The 18,574-nt window shown below is 40.3% G+C and overlaps 1 protein-coding gene across 6 annotated transcripts in view; it reads right to left on the bottom strand.

The window, feature by feature from the left end:
• Positions 1–16,055, bottom strand: part of ppp6r3 (protein phosphatase 6, regulatory subunit 3) — a 41,818-nt gene extending 25,763 nt beyond the window's left edge. For 5 of the 6 annotated variants that reach the window (XM_015965597.3, XM_015965598.3, XM_015965600.3 and 2 more), the window contains exons 1-6: positions 15,852–16,055; positions 7,561–7,794; positions 4,799–4,985; positions 3,585–3,722; positions 2,484–2,549; positions 2,161–2,273 (exon numbers count right to left, since the gene is read on the bottom strand). In XM_015965597.3, coding sequence (XP_015821083.1) covers positions 2,161–2,273; positions 2,484–2,549; positions 3,585–3,722; positions 4,799–4,985; positions 7,561–7,787 — 731 coding nt within the window. In that variant the 5' untranslated portion in view covers positions 7,788–7,794; positions 15,852–16,055. The remainder of the gene's footprint in view (positions 1–2,160; positions 2,274–2,483; positions 2,550–3,584; positions 3,723–4,798; positions 4,986–7,560; positions 7,795–15,851) is intronic. The other variant, XM_054746497.2, reaches the window with a different exon arrangement.
• Between the last annotated feature and the right edge of the window lie 2,519 nt (positions 16,056–18,574).

Raw genomic sequence — 18,574 nt, 5'->3', positions numbered from 1 at the left:
AGAACTGCACATCAAACCAGGCGATCAGTAACTTTGGAGCACCACAGGGGACTGTACTCTCACCATTCCTTTTCACCCTGTACACCTCAGACTTCCAGTACAAATCAGAGACCTGTCATCTACAGAAATACTCAGATGACTCTGCAGTTGTCGGGTGTATCAGAGATGGACAGGAAGCTGAGTACAGAGAGCTGGTGGAGCGCTTTGTGGCATGGTGTAGAAACAATCATCTGACCTTGAACGTAAACAAAACAAAGGAGATGATTCTAGACTTCAGAATAAACAGGGTGGAGTCAAACACAGTTTCCATCATGGGAGAAGAAGTAGAGGTGGTTGATGAATACAAATACCTTGGAGTTCACCTGGACAACAGACTGGACTGGAGAAAGAACAGCGAAGCCGTTTACAAGAAGGGACACAGCAGACTGCACTTCTTGAGGACGCTTAGGTCCTTTAATGTCTGTAGCAAGATGCTGCAGATCTTCTACAAGTCTGTTGTTGAGAGTGTAATCTCTTCAGCCATCATCTGTTGGGGTAGTAGCATCAGAAGCAGGGACCTGAAAAGGCTTAACAGCCTAATAAAAAAGGCTGGTTCTGTTCTGGGGACGACTGTGGAACCACTGGAGGAGATAATGCAAAGAAGGATTCTCCAGAGAATCAAGAAAATTATGGACAACCCTGAGCATTCTCTCCACAAGACTGTCCGACAACGGAAGAGTGGCTTCAGTCAGAGGCTTCTACAGTTTCGCTGCAACACTGATCGCTACCGGAGATCCTTCCTGCCAACAGCCATTGTAATATACAATAACTCTTTGATGACTTATTATTATTATTCTGAGCTACTACTGCAATCAATTTCCCTCTGGGATTAATAAAGTAGTTTTGAATTGAACTGAATTAATACTGTGGTAATTGCCGGTGATTGCGCCTCGACACAACAGAGGGAGGTGTCATGATCACACGGGGAGTCACTGCCGTGCTCCGGCCAGCAACTATATTGAAAGTAAACACGGGCTGTAAGTTTTGCTTTTGTAAACAGAATCAGCTGAGGCTGCAAACAAAGTGGTGCAGAGCTCCAGGAGCTTCTCTGTTAGAGCTGGAGGTCAGATTACCACTGCACAGGGACCGTCGAGGACAGACACCTTTAGGAGCGACTCGTTAAAAAATTTAATGAGTGCGGCATCAAATGCAACAAAAAGCAATTCATGTCTAAGATAAACTAGTCCGCAGCAGCACAGAGACCACCCCCATACCCCTTTATGCTGCCATCACATAATCTTTAGTAAAAAGGACACGATTGAGCAGCATTACAGCTATGGTCTGAGCACTTATAATGCTCCCTGATGCCACCACAGTGTTGTGGCAAATTAACAGCATGATTTTGTAAAAACAGCCTAGGCAGTTTTGCTTGCCTTTAGCACCCCCTAGTGTTTGTTATTAATCCTCTGTGGTCAAAGTGAAAACGAAACATATCTCCTTGCTGTGCGTTTGTCTTTTAACACCATAATCTAACAGCTGAAAGTCTCCCAGCCTTCAGTGGTTTTCATGAGTGACACATGATCACTAAATTAAACAAATCAGCTGTGTTATGATCGAAAACATGCAAGAAACATGATGGAACCAGACTGCAGCGCCCGAAATGTCAGCTCAATTTTTGTAAGTCCCAACAGAGCGGCCTGCCAGTCTGAAGTTGCAAATCTGGTATTCAGGCCACATAGTAAAGGGTTATTTTAGCACATAGTGGCTCAAGAGAGTGATTTAAAAATATGAAAAAGTTGCATAGTATGGCTTTAAGAAGACCGTGTGGTTAAGACGGGAAGGAAAACAGAACTGGTTAACCTTTTAACAACAACTATCCTTTCAATTAATTGTTTAAAAAAGAAAGAACAAAGCTAACTACAAATATTTTAAATGAACAAATAGTCTCGGGGGTGTAGCAGGGGTTGATCGTGAACGTTTTACTCATCGATTAACTGTGGAGCAGCAGGAGATGTCAGTATGTCAGAATAGCATGACTGATGGTCAGCATTTAGGAACAAACTGTGGTTTTCTATTTTTTTGATGGTGTCAAATGAAGACACTTTGACAGAACCAGCAAAGCAAAGCACTTTCGCTTTATTAAATACAGACATGAGATGTTTGTAGTAAAGTAAAACATACTTCTCAAGCGTGGCCAAAAGCGGGTCTGGTTCTGAGCAGCCCTGGACCTGAAACATCTGGTCTCTGCTTAGCCGGATGATCTCACATAAGGACTGAGAGGCATTGGAGTGTCTCTGCATCAAAACAAAAACATGAACAGCAACATTAAATGGCCTGAAGATTTCATCTTAAAATTCTGAAATGATGGTTTGTAAATAAGCACATTTTTTAAGGTTTCACCCAATAATGTGTACTGATGGGAGTTTTGTTTCCTAAACTATGTAGAACTGAATAGAAAGAAGATTAAAGGTCAGGTAAACATATGGATGTAGAGCAAAACGCACATCTTCGTCTTGAGAGGACTGCACCATGTCTACCAGTCTCTGGATCACCTTCTCCTCATTTAGCCACTGGAAGACAAACCAACATTCAAAATGAACAAATCTGAACCGTGAAATCATCATCATCATCATCATCATCATCATCAGAGTAATGCGTGAGCAAATATTAATAAGGGGCAGTTTTAAAAAGAATTATTTTACACAAGGAGGACAAAAAAAAAATTTTTTATCTGAATTTTTGTAACTTATACAACATATTAGGCCAGTGGAGAAACAATGAGGTATTGTGGAAACCTTACTGAAAACAAAACTACTGAATTACCACAATACATCCATATATTAGAAATTTAAGTATATAAAATAATATTTTGTTACACAGTTTCAAATTTTACAGACTATTATCAGTTTCCACATCAACTCTTCTTTGTGACTTTTCAAATAAATGTATCGATGTTTCAAAGCAACACAATTCATCACTTCTGCATCTTTTCTGGAAACGGTGGCGCAGGAGCTGAGATGCTGCCCTGTCACAATGGTGTCATGAGGAAATGATGAAACAGAACAAGAAGTTGATCAACTGCTGATTCGCCTCAAAGCTGAGAGAGGATGTCAAAGAGCAGAGGGAGGAGATCCTTCTCCCATGATTAGGCTTTTCTTTTGCAGGGGATTAATGACATAAGGTTGAATTTATACTGATCATCACCCAACGGCTCAACTCTGCCATGCTCTAATGTCAGTTTGTATCTGCAGTCTCTTTAAAATATGAGTTTTTAAGGGAAGAAGCGGAAAGTTCTGGGTGACTCGACACTAATGAGCCACAGCTTTCCAAGAGTTTTAGTCCAACGCTGGTTATGTCAAATTAGAATTGTGGTAAATGTTAATCCAGCATTGACAAAAACAATCATGGTTATATATTTTTTGATTGAACAGCTTGAATATTTTTACAGTTGGTCTGAGGTTGATAAACCGTGGCCGCTTTACTGGTTCACTTTGATATACACTACATTTTTTAAATACACATCAGTGGTATGAACATCCTTTAGAACAGCAGTTTAGGTAGGAAGGGATGAAGCGATTGAAAACGCTGAAAACATTGTTACTCACGTTTAGGACATCTTGTCGTAGCTGCTGAGGTTCAATGCATGTGAGCATTCTAAGCAACAGGTCCATGATAGCAGATGTCCCAATATGTTTGATCATCAAGTCTACAAAGTCCTCCCGCTTCCTCAGAAAGGTCACTATCTATGAAAAACACAGAAAGAATCTCTCATTTAAAATCTGGGCAAACTCCACTCCATAGTTCTACCTTTTGTTAAAGAGCAAGTTCTCTTGTTTTTCCAACACATTTGCAGTGGTCTCTAGTATAAATGAATGCCTTGTGTGGATCACTGAGGGAAAAGGCTCTGGCACTCCTGTTTGAGGAACAAGAAGTGAGTCAAGTCAGAGTTGAGCTTCAGACGGCAGGACTTGGGAGTCTTATTTCCTGATATTCAGATATTCTCATCTCTGATTGGCCAACAGCAACGTGACTCTGCCACTGACTCTGTTGGCTCTGCAATGTTGATGTTTCATTTCCACAAATAACACAAGCCTGAAGGAGTTCTGCTGTGTTGTGGAGTTGCTAATGCTAACAGTTAGCTTCTACTAGTTGAAACATTTTCTGCCTTCCCCTAGATGCTAATCAATAGCCTTACCCGTTCCAACCCAAGAGGGGTGACATGACGCGCTAATGTCACTGGCTTTGCTAATAAGAGTTTCTCCATCTATAGACAGCTTGACTGTTATTGTTGACATTCAGGTAATCGCGCACAAAAGAGCCTCTGCAGCTGCTATTCAGAGCTGTATCTCTGTAATTTAAGACAACGACATAAAACCTAGAGATTTAGATAATCTGACACACCTTTGCTCTCTTCCACGTTTTGCTGGTTAACATAGAATTGCAGTGACACCATTCGTCTTTGGAAATAAACAGGTTCTTTGTTTATTCTGATGAGCAACGTAAACAAAAACATGAAATGAACAACATCTTTAAGTGTAATTATTATAACAAGACTGTTACCATGGGTCACAAAAAGAACTGCACCCGCGTTTCACACACAGTTATTTCTCAGGACTGATCTGATGTTATATGGAAGACTATTTTCATATTTAACCTGCACGTGAAACTCATATCTAAGAAAAACAAGTAAAAAATGTTTCTCAGTGAACGTGGTCTTAAAAGAACAAACAACATTGACATAATCGGACGTTCCCACTAGAGATAAAGGCATCCATCTTTGTACTGTAATGACATCCACAGCTGCTTTTCAAGCACGTACCTGTTCAGGCTTGCGTCCTATGAGAATAGAGAGGACTTTGGAGAAAAAGCTGGCAAGGAGTGGATTGAGAGGGGGTTCATTCTTCAGGAAGCAATACAGTTTCATCAGCAGCTGTTCATCTTCTCCCAGTCGGTCATTAATTTGTCCCACATCAGACGTAAGCAGCTCACATGATATGTTGGGATACCTTCAAAAAACAAAAGCTTGATTGTCCAGCACTTTTTGTTTGCTTGTTCCTACAAGTTAAATTACTGCTCTAATTACAAGACCACAGTAAAGACGACCTTAAGAACAGTTACTGGCGCGTTTAATGTTTGTGGAAGTGAAGCAGGGAGGTGAAATGTTACTGACTGGTTAGGATCTGGGGAACTACCACCACCACGAGCTGGTCACTTAATGAATTTTAATCTCAATCACAATCTGGCTTTTTAACAATCAATAAAACAAAAGGAGCCAAATATTTGCTCATCCCTCAGTTTACTCTTGCGCTGCTCCGAGATGCAAATCGAGCGCACCTCCCATGCAGTCATGCCAACTTAGCAACTTATTTTTCAGAACCACTCAATCACTATTTTTCAAAAGGCACCTACTAACAACCCGGTGATATTTTGATGACCCTTAGATGTTCTGTAGAACTTTGTTGTCGATCTTCTCTGTAGGTTAGCTAAAAATCCAGCCTGTGCTCCCAACCGTTCTCCCAGACATTAGAAAAGGGAATGAAGTGCGCATGCGCAGCATGACCATGTTACATTGATTGACAGTCATTACCCTTTCTAGGCTGATCACACCAGTTGCTTTACAAGCAAAACAAATTCAAGATACAGCAAACTAGGGCTGCACGATATTAGGAAAACCTGCGATATTCGATAACAGTGATTAATATTGCGATGACGATATTACTTGTGATAAATAAAAACTTAACTCAGGAACTAAAATAATCTAAAACAAATAAAAAAAAGTAATAAACATGAGAAAAGTAAAAGATGTGAGGAAAGGGAACAAGAAAAGGCGATCAGTGGATCCCGGGAAAAGCAGAATCAGCAGAAAGAGCAGAACTAAGCTAACTCAGGTGTTTGCTAACCATCAAAATTAAGGGCCGTCCGCCTTGGGGGCGGGACTCTAACCTATGAGAACCCACCCAATTGGCCAAATGGGTGAAGAGCTCTATTTGATTTGTTAAAGAAACGTAATACTTCTGTTTGATTGACAGAACGCATTATGTGTAGCAAACATTTGAGCTGACCATTCATTACGATATTTATCTGTTCTTTGCGATATGCATATTGTGCATTCTGATATTGCGATAACGATATATTTAAGATATATTGTGCAGCCCTACAGCAAACCATATCCAACGTGGCTATTTATTCTGTTTGGGCTTCCAACCGTCACTCTGAGTGTCAGACTGTTTTCATGTACTCACTTTACAACTTGAATTCTTCATAAATAACAGTTGATCCATCTGAGCCACATGCTGCATGGCACTACTGTGGGACATTTTAAATAAACACATGAAAGTAACCAAGTAAATAAACTACATTTCATTTCTGTAATTTTATTATTTACTTTCGCTTTTAGATGTTTAAACCTGTGGTCTGTAGCATGTCGTCATCAAGGTGGAGGAGGAGATTTTGAAATCTAAAACAGCTAAAGGTCCATTTCCTACTATTGTAAACTTTTCTTTGACTAAAGAGCTGTACATATTCCTGCTTCCAAGCGGCCCACCTTAAAAAATGACAGTAAGCATATATTTATTAGTGACATCCTAATCCACGATGCGGCTGGCAAAAATGGTGATTTATGAATGGTCAGGAACTGCCTAAAGACAATGTTTGCATCCATGTTGCAGAAAAGTCACTGAGATGCATACATGAAGGTAAAAAAGTGGAAAAATGTCCTTCTCAACAAACAAATGTTTGTTGCCTGTATGGCTAAAGCCTAATTTATACTTTTTAGATTTAGAAGCACTCAAATTGACAGAGGTGTTTTGCTCTCGGACTTCTCCGTCAGATGAGGATTGTTGCAGAACAATTCCCCGCCAGGACAGCAGAGGGCGTAGCTCTGTTCTGAGGTATTCTGCCACCATACAGTCATGTATCTGGTCCACAATAGTGTATTTACTATTGTGTTTATATTGTTTAAAAGTACTTCAGAAGGACACATTTGTCCCGCGTCCACCTCTTCATGCAACCGGTACCTCTAAACTCACGTTTTTGCCATTTTCATCCACGAATAAGACACTTGCTGCATATCTCTGTACTCCTTCAGTCACATGTGAATAAAAGTTAATATTTTTATATTTTGTACGTGACGCCTTCTTCAATCTGTCTACAGCTAAATATCGTTTTACTTTTTGAGGGGGCAAAGACGATGCTGTTGACGAATTTACTGGAGGCAGCATCCTGACCAATCACAAGCTTGCGGTCTCTGTCACTTTCAACGAATAGTTAAAAATTTGGGCATGTATCCGTCACACCCTCTGCAAGCCCGTCAGAGAGCTCTTGACCAACACATAAAGGCGTTGCATGTCTCCGCTCAGACGCAGAAGTATAAATAAGGCTTAAGCTTACAGTTTACTCAAAGTTGTTCTTTAAGAATGTATGTGTGTAATTTGACAGAGACATTTCTTTTAGGGGAATTTGTTTGTATTTCAGGTGTAGAGTACATTTGAAATGGGAAAAATGTCGACAGAGAAATCTGGACACTCAACAGCATTTTAAAGTTCATCCTGGTCGCTCCCCTTCAGCATCATTTTCTCTTACTTGTATTTAACTTTTTCCTCAACATCTGCTCTGGGTTCCTGTGTGATGAAAGTGACAAGGTCCTCCATGCACTGTGGTCTCAACAGGAAGTCAACCAACTTGTGGTTCTGAGCTTTGCATTCCTGCAGGACATCATCCTCATCCATCACCTCCAAAAGAGTCACATCTTCTTTCTCCAAGAGTGTGTCGATGTGGGATGTGGTATGAAGGTCAAATTTCCAAAACATTTTGGCTCTAAAACAAAACAAAGATGACAGACACAACCCATCACAAATTAGATTTTTAAAGGTCACATTTACATACTTATCTGATGGCTTGTGCACTGTGGAAATTATAAACAAATCAGGTAAACATTTTATTTCCACTACAACACCAATAGGAGCCGGTAAGTCCTGGTAATTTTAGTGCTGATTTTTAAAGTTTCTGAGAAAATTTTTCAAAAAGCAAACAAAATTAAAGCTGCAAGCAGCGTCGTTCGGCCTCGCAGCTCCGCGTCACTCCAGCCTGGCCGGCAGCCTGGAGCACCCGGGCACGTCCGCAGAAGCGCCGACCACCCCGACACCAGAAACCGCGAACGCTCTCCTCGTCCGCACCTCACCCTGACTCAGCCTCTCCTCTGAGCCCACCATTAAATTACACGTCTCACCACTAGAGGATACTCTATCTTTACCACACTGGTGGTGTTATGACACAGACCAAAGTTAATGCTATTCTGACCAAGTTTTTTGAAGTAATCGAAGGTTAAAGTTATCTAGGGGGCACTGTGACCAACTACAGAAAAATCCCAAAACTCCATTTTCTTTGCGATTATTTTTGAGACCTTTAAAATATCAAATTTTTCACCACACATGACAAGTTTGCAAAATATTGTGAGTTTTGGGATATGATAAGGTCCCCAAAAAGCCATTCAAAGGGGCACAAGAATAGTACCTGATCGATATATTGGCCGGCCGATATCGGCCGATATTGAGGTCAATAACAGTATCGGCTAATATGGCCGATATTGTGCTACCTATCCAGCAGATGGCGCCAGCTTTATGAACTCATGTTGTGTGGCTCCACTCCTTTGAACACACTTACAGGTGCTTAGGGATGAGTACCGAATTCGGTACTTTTTAAGGTACCGACCGAATTCCATAGAACCGACCTAACACCGATTCACGTCATTTCAAACGGTGCCTCGTTTCGGTACTGCCAAGACAGTTGCGCATGCGCAAGAGCGTTATGTCGCCGGTCCCTGCGAGCCCGTTGTAAACAGAGCAAGCATGGTAGAAAGAACGCACGCTAAAGCTTGGGTCCACTTCACTAAATGTGATGGGTAACTGGGTGATGAAACTAGCGACAGACAACGATCTAAGTGAGACATCCTCATCTTAATCTGCTCCAGTAGGTAAATAAAATGTTTAAGATAACGTTACCTTGATTTGTTAGCTTCCGTTTCGCTAATGGTGCGTTCGCTTTCTCCTCGGAACTCCGAATTTCCGACTAGAAGAACATGAACGCGCTCTAAAGTTTGGCTTTACTTTACTAAATGCGACGGGTGATTGGGTGAAGGTAAAACCAGTGACAACGATCTAAGTTTGAGGCATCATCGTTTTAATCTGCTCCAGCAGCTAAATAAACTGTTAAAGATAACGTTAGCTTGATATGTTAGCTTCCATTGCCACCATTGTTATCAGCTAATGGTGCGTTCGCTTTCTCCTCGGAAATTCTAACTTCCCAGTAGGAAAAATCAAATGAAAAAGGACGGCAAAAGGAATGAAGATACACAGTAAATTTAGTTCACAGTAAAGATGTTTGCTTCAGTTTAACTATCAGCTTATAAAACTACAAGGACGATGTTAAAATACAAACTTGTATGTTATTTATCGTGATATTTATCAAATATGGTTATATATTGAGAAAAATATATATTTAATTATAAAAGAGAATTAAAATAATAAACACTCAAAAGTATCGAAAATTGGTACCGTTAAGTACCGGTATCGACTCGTAGGTACCGGGAATTAGTACCGGATCGATTCAAATGTCAAAGGTACCCATCCCTACAGGTGCTGGCCAGTAAATTAGAATATCATCAAAAGGTTGAAAATATTTCAGTAATTCCATTCAAAACGTGAAACTTGTACATTATATTCATGCAATGCACACAGACCAATGTATTTCCAATGTTCATTACATTTAAATTTGATATTCATAAGTGACAACTAATGAAAACTCCAAATTTGGTATCTCAAAAAATTAGAATATTCTGAAAAGGCTGAATATAGAAGACACCTGCTGCCACTCTAATCAGCTGATTTACTCAAAACACCTGCAAAGGCCTTTAAAAGGTCCCTCAGTCTTGTTTTGAAGGCACCACAATCATGGGGAAGACTTCTGACTTAACAGCTGTCCAAAAGACAATCATTGACACCTTGCACAAGGAGGGCAAGACACAAAAGGTGATTGCTAAAGAAGCTGGCTGTTCGCAGAGCTCTGTGTCCAAGCACATTAACAGACAGGCGAAGGGACGGAAAAAATGTGGTAGAAAAAAGTGTACAAGCTCTAGGGATAACCGCACCCTGCAGAGAATTGTGACGACAAACCCATTCAAAAATGTGGGGGAGATCCACAAAGAGTGGACTGCAGCTGGAGTCAGCGCTTCAAGAACCACCACGAGGAGACTCATGAAAGACATGGGATTCAGGTGTCGCATTCCGTGTGTCAAGCCACTCCTGAACAAGAAACAGCGCAAGAAGCGTCTCGCCTGGGCCAAGGACAAAAAGGACTGGACTGATGCTGAGTGGTCCAAAGTTATGTTTTCTGATGAAAGCAAGTTCTGCATTTCCTTTGGAAATCAAGGACCCAGAGTCTGGAGGAAGAGCGGAGAAGCACAGAATCCACGTTGCATGAGGTCCAGTGTAAAGTTTCCACCGTCAGTGATGGTGTGGGGTGCCATGTCATCTGCCGGTGTTGGCCCACTCGGTTTCCTGAGGTCCAGGGTCAATGCAGCCGTCTACCAGGAAGTTTTAGAGCACTTCATGCTTCCTGCTGCTGACCAACTTTATGGGGATGCAGACTTCACCTTTCAACAGGACTTGGCACCTGCACACAGTGCCAAAACCACCAGCACCTGGTTCAAGGACCATGGTATCCCTGTCCTTGATTGGCCAGCAAACTCGCCTGACCTTAACCCCATAGAAAATCTATGGGGTATTGTGAAGCGGAGGATGCAATACGCTAGACCCAACAATGCAGAGGAGCTGAAGATGACTATCAGAGCAACCTGGGCTCTCATAACACCTGAGCAGTGCCACAGACTGATCGAGTCCATGCCACGCCGCATTACTGCAGTTATTGAGGCAAAAGGAGCCCCGACTAAGTATTGAGTGCTATACATGCACATTCTTTTCATGTTCATTCTTTTCAGTTGGCCAACATTAGAGAAACAAACATTTTTTCATTGGCCTTTAGAATATTCTAATTTTCTGAGATACCAGATTTGATGTTTTCATTGGTTGTCACCTATAAATATCAAAAATAAACGTAATAAACATCGGAAATACATTGGTCTGTGTGCATTGCATGAATATAATGTACAAGTTTCACGTTTTGAATGGAATTACTGAAATATTTTCAACCTTTTGATGATATTCTAATTTACTGGCCAGCACCTGTATTTATGTTTCTTATGTGCAATTATTTCCTGTCCAGGGTGAATAAGTTCACCAAGTTAACTTCCACAGAGTGTTACTTTGTTACAAAGCACAAGTATTACGTTTTATTTATTGCTGCATTTTTATTTTAATATTCTTATTGGGATCTAAACTTGTGTGTGTTGTTAGATTCCCCAGAGTTAGCTAAGTCAGAAAAAACATGTTGTAACCAGTTGTTTTAGCATAAAGCAATGGAAGGGAAGGCTTGCGTTCACCTACATAAAAAACACTACAATGTAAGTGAATTCACTTACATTGTTTTATGCTAAACTAAGAAAACCATCTGCTGCCAGATCAAATTGGGCTGGTTCTAAAATGTTTTTTCTGACTTGTCTAACTCTGGGGAATCTTAACAAGACACAATTTTACTGAGTGGTGGAATATTCCTTTAAGTTAAAATGTATTTGTGGAAACCACAGTTTACAAGAAAAAACTTGAATGTTAGATTTATGCTGAGACAGAGTTTGTGTGTTCTGTTGTTTTTGAGATCTGCTAAATAAATCTTATTTGCATTACTTGGAAACCCTAGTGAGTTATTGAGACAGTTCTTTGGTGTGTAATAGAGAAATAAGTTAGCATCAAAAAGGCAGAGAATGAAGGGTTTAAGCTTAAGAAATTTTTTTTATTTCTTTTTTGTGCGGGAGATTTATCAGCCATTATATCGGCTATCGGCCTTTGTTAAAAGTTTTATATCGGTATTGGTACCAAAAAAAGCATATCGGTCGGGCCCTACACAAGAATAACAAAAAAATAATAAACGGAGGAAAAACAAGAGGTCTTTGCAGCGCTTTCGCTGCTCGGGCCTAATTATTTGCAAGTCTTGCTGTTTTCAGATCCCATTCACTTCCTAAACCCAACTAACCTAGTGGCAACTCTGATGACTCTTAGCTCATTTCTGTATAATCTTTATTTATATTCCCTGTAGACTAACAAAAAACTCAGCCTGCACTCCAGACGTCCTTCAAGACATTTTAACAGGTGAATGATGTGGTTATGAGTTGCATGATCATGTTACCTTGACTGACCAATAATAAACCTTCTCAGTAGATCTAACTCGCTCTCAAAACCAGTTGTTTTAAAAGCAACATCAATTCAAGATAGAGCGAGCCATATCTGAAGTGGATGTATCTTCCATCAGGGCCACAAACTCATGCAATGAACACAAAACAAACATCTGACTAACTTCATGCAATCTCCGGATATACCTCCGATTTCTCAGGCTGGAAAATGGTTAATCTGAGCTACATGTTTCTTAATGAAAATAATAACACGCCTCCACAGCATTGCTGGACACAGTACTAAATACTGAATACCTGAAGACCCTGCTCTTCAGAGAGCATCTTCTTAACTAGCACCCTCCTTGCACCCGTCCCCAGTGTTGGGAACGTTACTTTAAAAAAGTAATTAGTTATAGTTACTGATTACTTTGTCAAAAAAGTAACTCAGTTACTAACTGAGTTACAAGATCATAAAAGTAACTAATTACCAACAAAAGTAACTACTTAGTTACTTTTTTCATTAAAGAATGCAAGAATTACTACAATAGTAAAATATAAATGACTAATGACTGAACATAATAAAATGTATGTCCAAATGTTTTATATAAACCTGAATAATTTAAACAAATACGCACTTAACAGGAGGAACTACTAATAGGAACATTACACTAATCTAGACTATTAAAAGGTCACTGTGTGATATTTAACAAAAACCCAATCAGCTAAAATTTAAAATTGCAAATAGAAACACCTGTAAAGGTTCCCGAGCCTTTAAATCTCAGTCTAGTTAAATTACAGAAATAAATGTAATTTTGCACAGTATTCTAATTTTTCCAGCTTCACACAATTGTGTGTTTTTACTAGCATTTCTGTTGCTGGTAATCTAGTAACGGTTAAATAAATAGATAAATATCCTTTAAAATGACACTAGAAGAGGCACAGATCTGATGGAGGACTCACATTTACTAACTTGGGTCAGACCCAACCACAGAAGAGCTGAAGCTGGGTGGTAAACACACACAGGTAGTTCTAATAACACCTGAGCTCCATGCCATCTGAGACTGATGCATCAGTGTTACAGCGGGACTAAAGACATGATCAGGAACAGGTTACAGCTGGATGATCTAGGAAGGCAGAAGATCAGGACGTCTGAGTGGTGAACAGGTGAGCGGACCTTCGGGACGTCCCGCTGTCACGCTAAGGGCACGGCTGCAGACCCGCAGATTCGCTGCTGCAGCAACAAGTCTGCGGGGGGTCTGCAGCCGTAGATATTCATCACGTCTTCCTCGTTCTTCACGGGCCGTGACGCACTTGGATGAAAACATCTACCTCTTTAGCTCCTGATCAGCTGATGATGACAGCTTCAACACACCGCGCTGCTTAACGCACGCATTTTCTTATCAGTAACAGAAACGATGTTTTGATAAAAGAAGACGTAATTAATTAGTTTGCTCGTTACAGAAAGAAATATTTTTTTATTAATGCGGTTATTTTAAACGGAGTTATTCCCGTTGTGTCTACAGAATGCAGCGACTGAGACAGTGAGACAGTGAGGGTCTCCGCCCACCCGGTCAAGCATCATCGTGTTTGTAAGTGCGTTACCGACACCTCTCTCTCCCTGGCTGCAACGGAAGTGTGGCGGTCAGAAAGCCTCACACTGTTGCTCAACGTTCGACAAGCACATAGTAACGCACAACCTTCCGTCCCCAGTAACGGTAACGGCGTTGCAACGGCGGGAAAAGTAATTAATTAGATTATCCCGTTACCTATAAAAGAACGCCGTTAGAAACGCCGTTATACTTAAACGGCGTTACTCCCAACACTGCCCGTCCCCCCTCTCTACTGTCCACTCCTTGTTCCCTCCTCTCCATGACTGATGTCAAGTTGTTGTTGTTATTGTCGTTAGCCTCAAGGGTAATCTGCCGATTATCACTTGTGAGTCGCTTTGGACAGAAGCGTCTGCTAAATACATAAACATAAATATTATGCAGCAGGTTGTGGACGTTCACTCTAACAAATGTTTACATTTTTCTAATTATTTTAATATCACAAACGTTTGCACAGCATCTCTTCTGTTATCAGTACTTGTGTTTAAATATCATGTTAAAAAACCAAGATCTCAAATTCTGTAAAAATAATTGAGCAGCCCTAACTGATGCCACAGGACCGTTACCACATCATGCAGCATGATGCTTGGCTCTCAGCTGAAGCAAGAGCAACTTACTCTGGAGAAGATGAATTCAAAGATAAACTAACATATGTTGTGCTAAAATGGCCCTTTACAGGGTGAATGAATAGTCTCTCAGCCCTCTCTGCTCATTGTGGGCAGAATACCTCCTTTGCATCTTGAGTGAGGTGAAACGCTCTAAAGTAAAGTATCTCGCAAGAAGCAGTAACGATTTATGGCAATCCAGGTTGTCATTTAAGAGACATAGATTTGACTGGGAAATTCTCCTATTTTACCCATTTCCAGCTGTTTTCAATTCACTGAAAAACATTCTATATGGAAAGCAGTTACAACATATGATCAAATGCATTTTGAAACATGTCATTTGAGTATTTATTAGCTTATCCAAGTCATCTCCCTGCGCTGATTGGAAAAATGTAGTATTGGTGCATCCCTCACACACACACACACACACACACACACACACACACACACACACACACACACACACACACACACAGAGCAACTCTGCATCAAAACTAAATGAAAAAGTAAAAAAAAAAAAAATACATCCATCCAGCTACAAGAACTGCTGTGAGTGGCCCGAGTTCTCTCAAAAAAGCAAGGAACAAGAAATGGAAAGTATTTGTTTAAATATTACATGCTTAAACAATTAAGGGCAACGGTTTGTTTTGTTTATTCGGTCATCAACACCTTCACCAGACCCTTTGGTGTACAATTGTCTCCCAAAATCCGGAATAAGAGAAAAAAAAAACACCGATTTTCAACTACGCCTGAGAACCAGTCACTGTCAGAACCAAACAACGACGAAAAATTTTGCCCACACCACGTTAAAACTGTGTTTAACTTTAGAGTTATTTTTAAATTCCTTGCTAATACAGTTGAGCTTATTTTACTTGCCCGTTGTTTGCGCACAAGTAAAATAAGCTAGATCAGGCGGATGGAGAAACTGAAGCACATACAAGTGCAGTAAACCACAATTGATGACTATTAATTACTCTAACCACGTAACCGCTAAATCGACCCACAAGAAAACTAGTATACCAAATGCAGGTTGTTTGGACTGAGCTCTACTTGCCGCGCGATATTTAAAAAATAAACAATGTCATTAAAGCCTTTATCACTCAAGGCGCTGGTACCTAAATACTTAGCAAAAACACCGGCTTGGGCTAACGCTAATTACGTCCAGTTTATCGGTATTAGCAAACTACACATTTTGTACATTTTACAACACACGTCTGTTATAAAAACGTTTAATTTGTATAAATAAAAAAGCAGGGATTTTAAATAGCATCCCATGACGATAATATTGCTATTTTCCTTTTGCTAGCTGACTAAAGCTAACGTTAGCCGGTTTGAGAAGGCTGATGGCTAGTCGTGTCAGAAGCAGCTGACAAGTGTACCTACCGATTGACAGAGGTAAACTACAAGTCTTGACCATGTAGCCTATCCTTCCATTAGCTTGTGCCTGGACAAAACCAAAGCAACGATAGCACGGAAGTCCGGTTAAGAAAAATAACGCGTTTAAAACTGATTCTGTCAAGCGCGAAAGCATAGATCACTGGAGTGCACTTTTCAAGATGGCGGTTCCGTCAACTTCAAAAACCCCTTCCCCCACTAGAGCTGCAACGTTTGTCGAACTATTTCCACAAAACTATTGGTCTAAGGTCCCGTCACTCAAATTGTCCCGAGTTTTGATTGGATACTGATCTGGTTACTTCCGGTGTTCAACTGACACAAGCCTTCCGAGAACTGCATGAACTATCGCGAGAACGCACATAGCCAAATAACAGTACACGGGTTCCACTATAGATTATTGCTTGCAAGTAAACTTTTTTGAAGATTTTTGATCATGGCAATAATTAATATCAGGTATATATAAATATATATATTTATTTTCATGATTTAGTTTTTTTATGTTTAAAAACGTCATTGAACGTCTCTTCAGTTCATATTTCTTATTTATCAGGACTGTGCAGACATTTGAAGGAGTGCGTGCTCAAAGTTAAAAAAGGGCATATATAGAGAAAGACTTTTAAAGAGATTTACGATCCAACAAGTTTTGAAAATTCAGCTGATGATAGAACAATATTGGGTTCAGACAAAATAACAACAAAGCATTTACGTTTGTGTTATTAATTTAAGTAATGTTATTTCTAACATTTCTAACATTATTAATTGTTTTAGTTTTTAAAGTTGACTTATGGGACGTTCCCACCACATTTTCTGCCCCTGATCTGATTTAAAGTTATTTGATTTGGATTTATATGGTGTCAGAATTCCGCCATATCTCGTGCATGCATATTGTCCACATCGCGCGTGCGAACGGGACTCGCGCGTGGAAGTTAGAACCTCCACGAGTAAAGATATACATGGCGAGGAGGTCATTTGTACACTGAGAGGGAGCAAACTTTGTCTGTGAGTGCACAAGGATGTGCACAAGTGACAAAACTGCGTGCACGCATTGGCCAACGAGCACGCTAGCAGAGCTCTGTGAAGCTGACCCCCCGTCAGCTTCAAAAGTGGAGGCAAATAGGCTGCTCGGTTAGTGCTTTGTTTGTGCTGATTTGTGCAGGTGAAACTGACGTTTGTGCTGCTATGGTTTTTGAGATATTAAACTTTATTTAATAGGTCATTCAGAGGTCATCGTCCCCCCGGACTACTCCAAACTGCTCCAAAATGGACAACAATAGTCTACTTTTTTAGTGCTTTATTTGTGCTGATTTGTGCAGGTGAAACTGACGTTTGTGCTGCTATGGTTTCTGAGATATTACACATTTTAATTTTGCATGATGACATCATCAAATTCCCAAAATGCTCCAAAATGGACCACAATAGTCTAGTGCTTTGTTTGTGCTGATTTGTGCAGGTGAAACTGACGTTTGTGCTGCTATGGTTTCTGAGATATTAAACTTTATTTAATAGGTCATTCAGAGGGCACCATCCCCCCAGACTACTCCAAACTGCTCCACAATGGACCACAATAGTCTACTTTTTTAGTGTTTGTTTGTGCTTTGTTTGTGCTGATGACGCATGTTTTCCTCTGCTGTGTGCTCGTTGGCCAACGCGCGCACGCAGGTTTGTCACTTGTGCACATCCTTGTGTGCTCACAGACAGTTTGCTCCCTCTCAGTGTACAAATGACCTCCTCGCCATGTATATCTTCACTCGTGGAGGTTCTAACTTCCGCGCGCGAGTCCCGTTCGCACGTGCGATGTGGACAATACGCGTGCACGAGATGTGGCGGAATTCTGATGCCATAGATTAACCACTGATATGGAGTCCCTTCAGCAATGCATTAAAAAGGAAGAAAATTTTTAGAGCTAATTTAGAAGTCATTTTGTTAATTTATACTTTAAAAAAATTAACAGTCATGCAGGAAGTACATTGAACTAGCCTGGTGAATTAGACCAAATTCTTGCCTTGCAAAGTTTCATTTAGTCTGGCTTGCCAGGCTAACATTGAACAGTATGCAACCACAGACAGTTATCCAGTGTGAAAACTGCTGCATTGGCTGTGAACTTTTACTCTGTTTTTTAACATTTTAGTGACAGCTGGCTCAGTTTTTTGTGCGAGCTGCAGTGAAATTGAAACTTTTCCACCTTTGCTCCCTTTCAGACAGTAACCGTATCAAGTGGTAAAAATGATCAAATACATGTTTCACCATTTCATCAGGATCAGAAACTGTGAGTCATGTAGAAAAAATAATGGAAATATGAAAAGACGTTGCAAATTCCTCAAATGATGGACAGCATATAACCACAGTAAAATAGTGAAATATTTATTGGTTATAGTATCGGTGACCCCTTAGTAGAATGTCTAGAGACTTTGTTATCACCTCTCCAAGCATTTTGGAGAAATTAATTCCTGGAAACTGTCATGTTCTGTGTGTTGTTGGCCCTATCTCCATCCATGTTTTCCCCTCCTTGTTATGCCATTTGTTTACAGTAAATTGGGTATTTTTATCCCCTGCCCTTTAGTTCTGTAACCTTTTAGGTCTTTAGTTTATTTTTTTCCTAGCTCTCCGGCGTCTTGAGTTCTTTAGTGTTTAGAATTATTTGTATTCATTATGTTTTACAGATTTTCAGGTCTAGTTTCCTCCTCTGCTTTGTTTTGAACCCCCCCCCCCCC

The sequence above is a fragment of the Nothobranchius furzeri genome, chromosome 14 (genome assembly GCF_043380555.1).
Source record: "Nothobranchius furzeri strain GRZ-AD chromosome 14, NfurGRZ-RIMD1, whole genome shotgun sequence".
In the NCBI taxonomy this organism is placed as follows: domain Eukaryota; kingdom Metazoa; phylum Chordata; class Actinopteri; order Cyprinodontiformes; family Nothobranchiidae; genus Nothobranchius; species Nothobranchius furzeri.
This window is presented reverse-complemented; position numbering and strand designations above follow the sequence as displayed.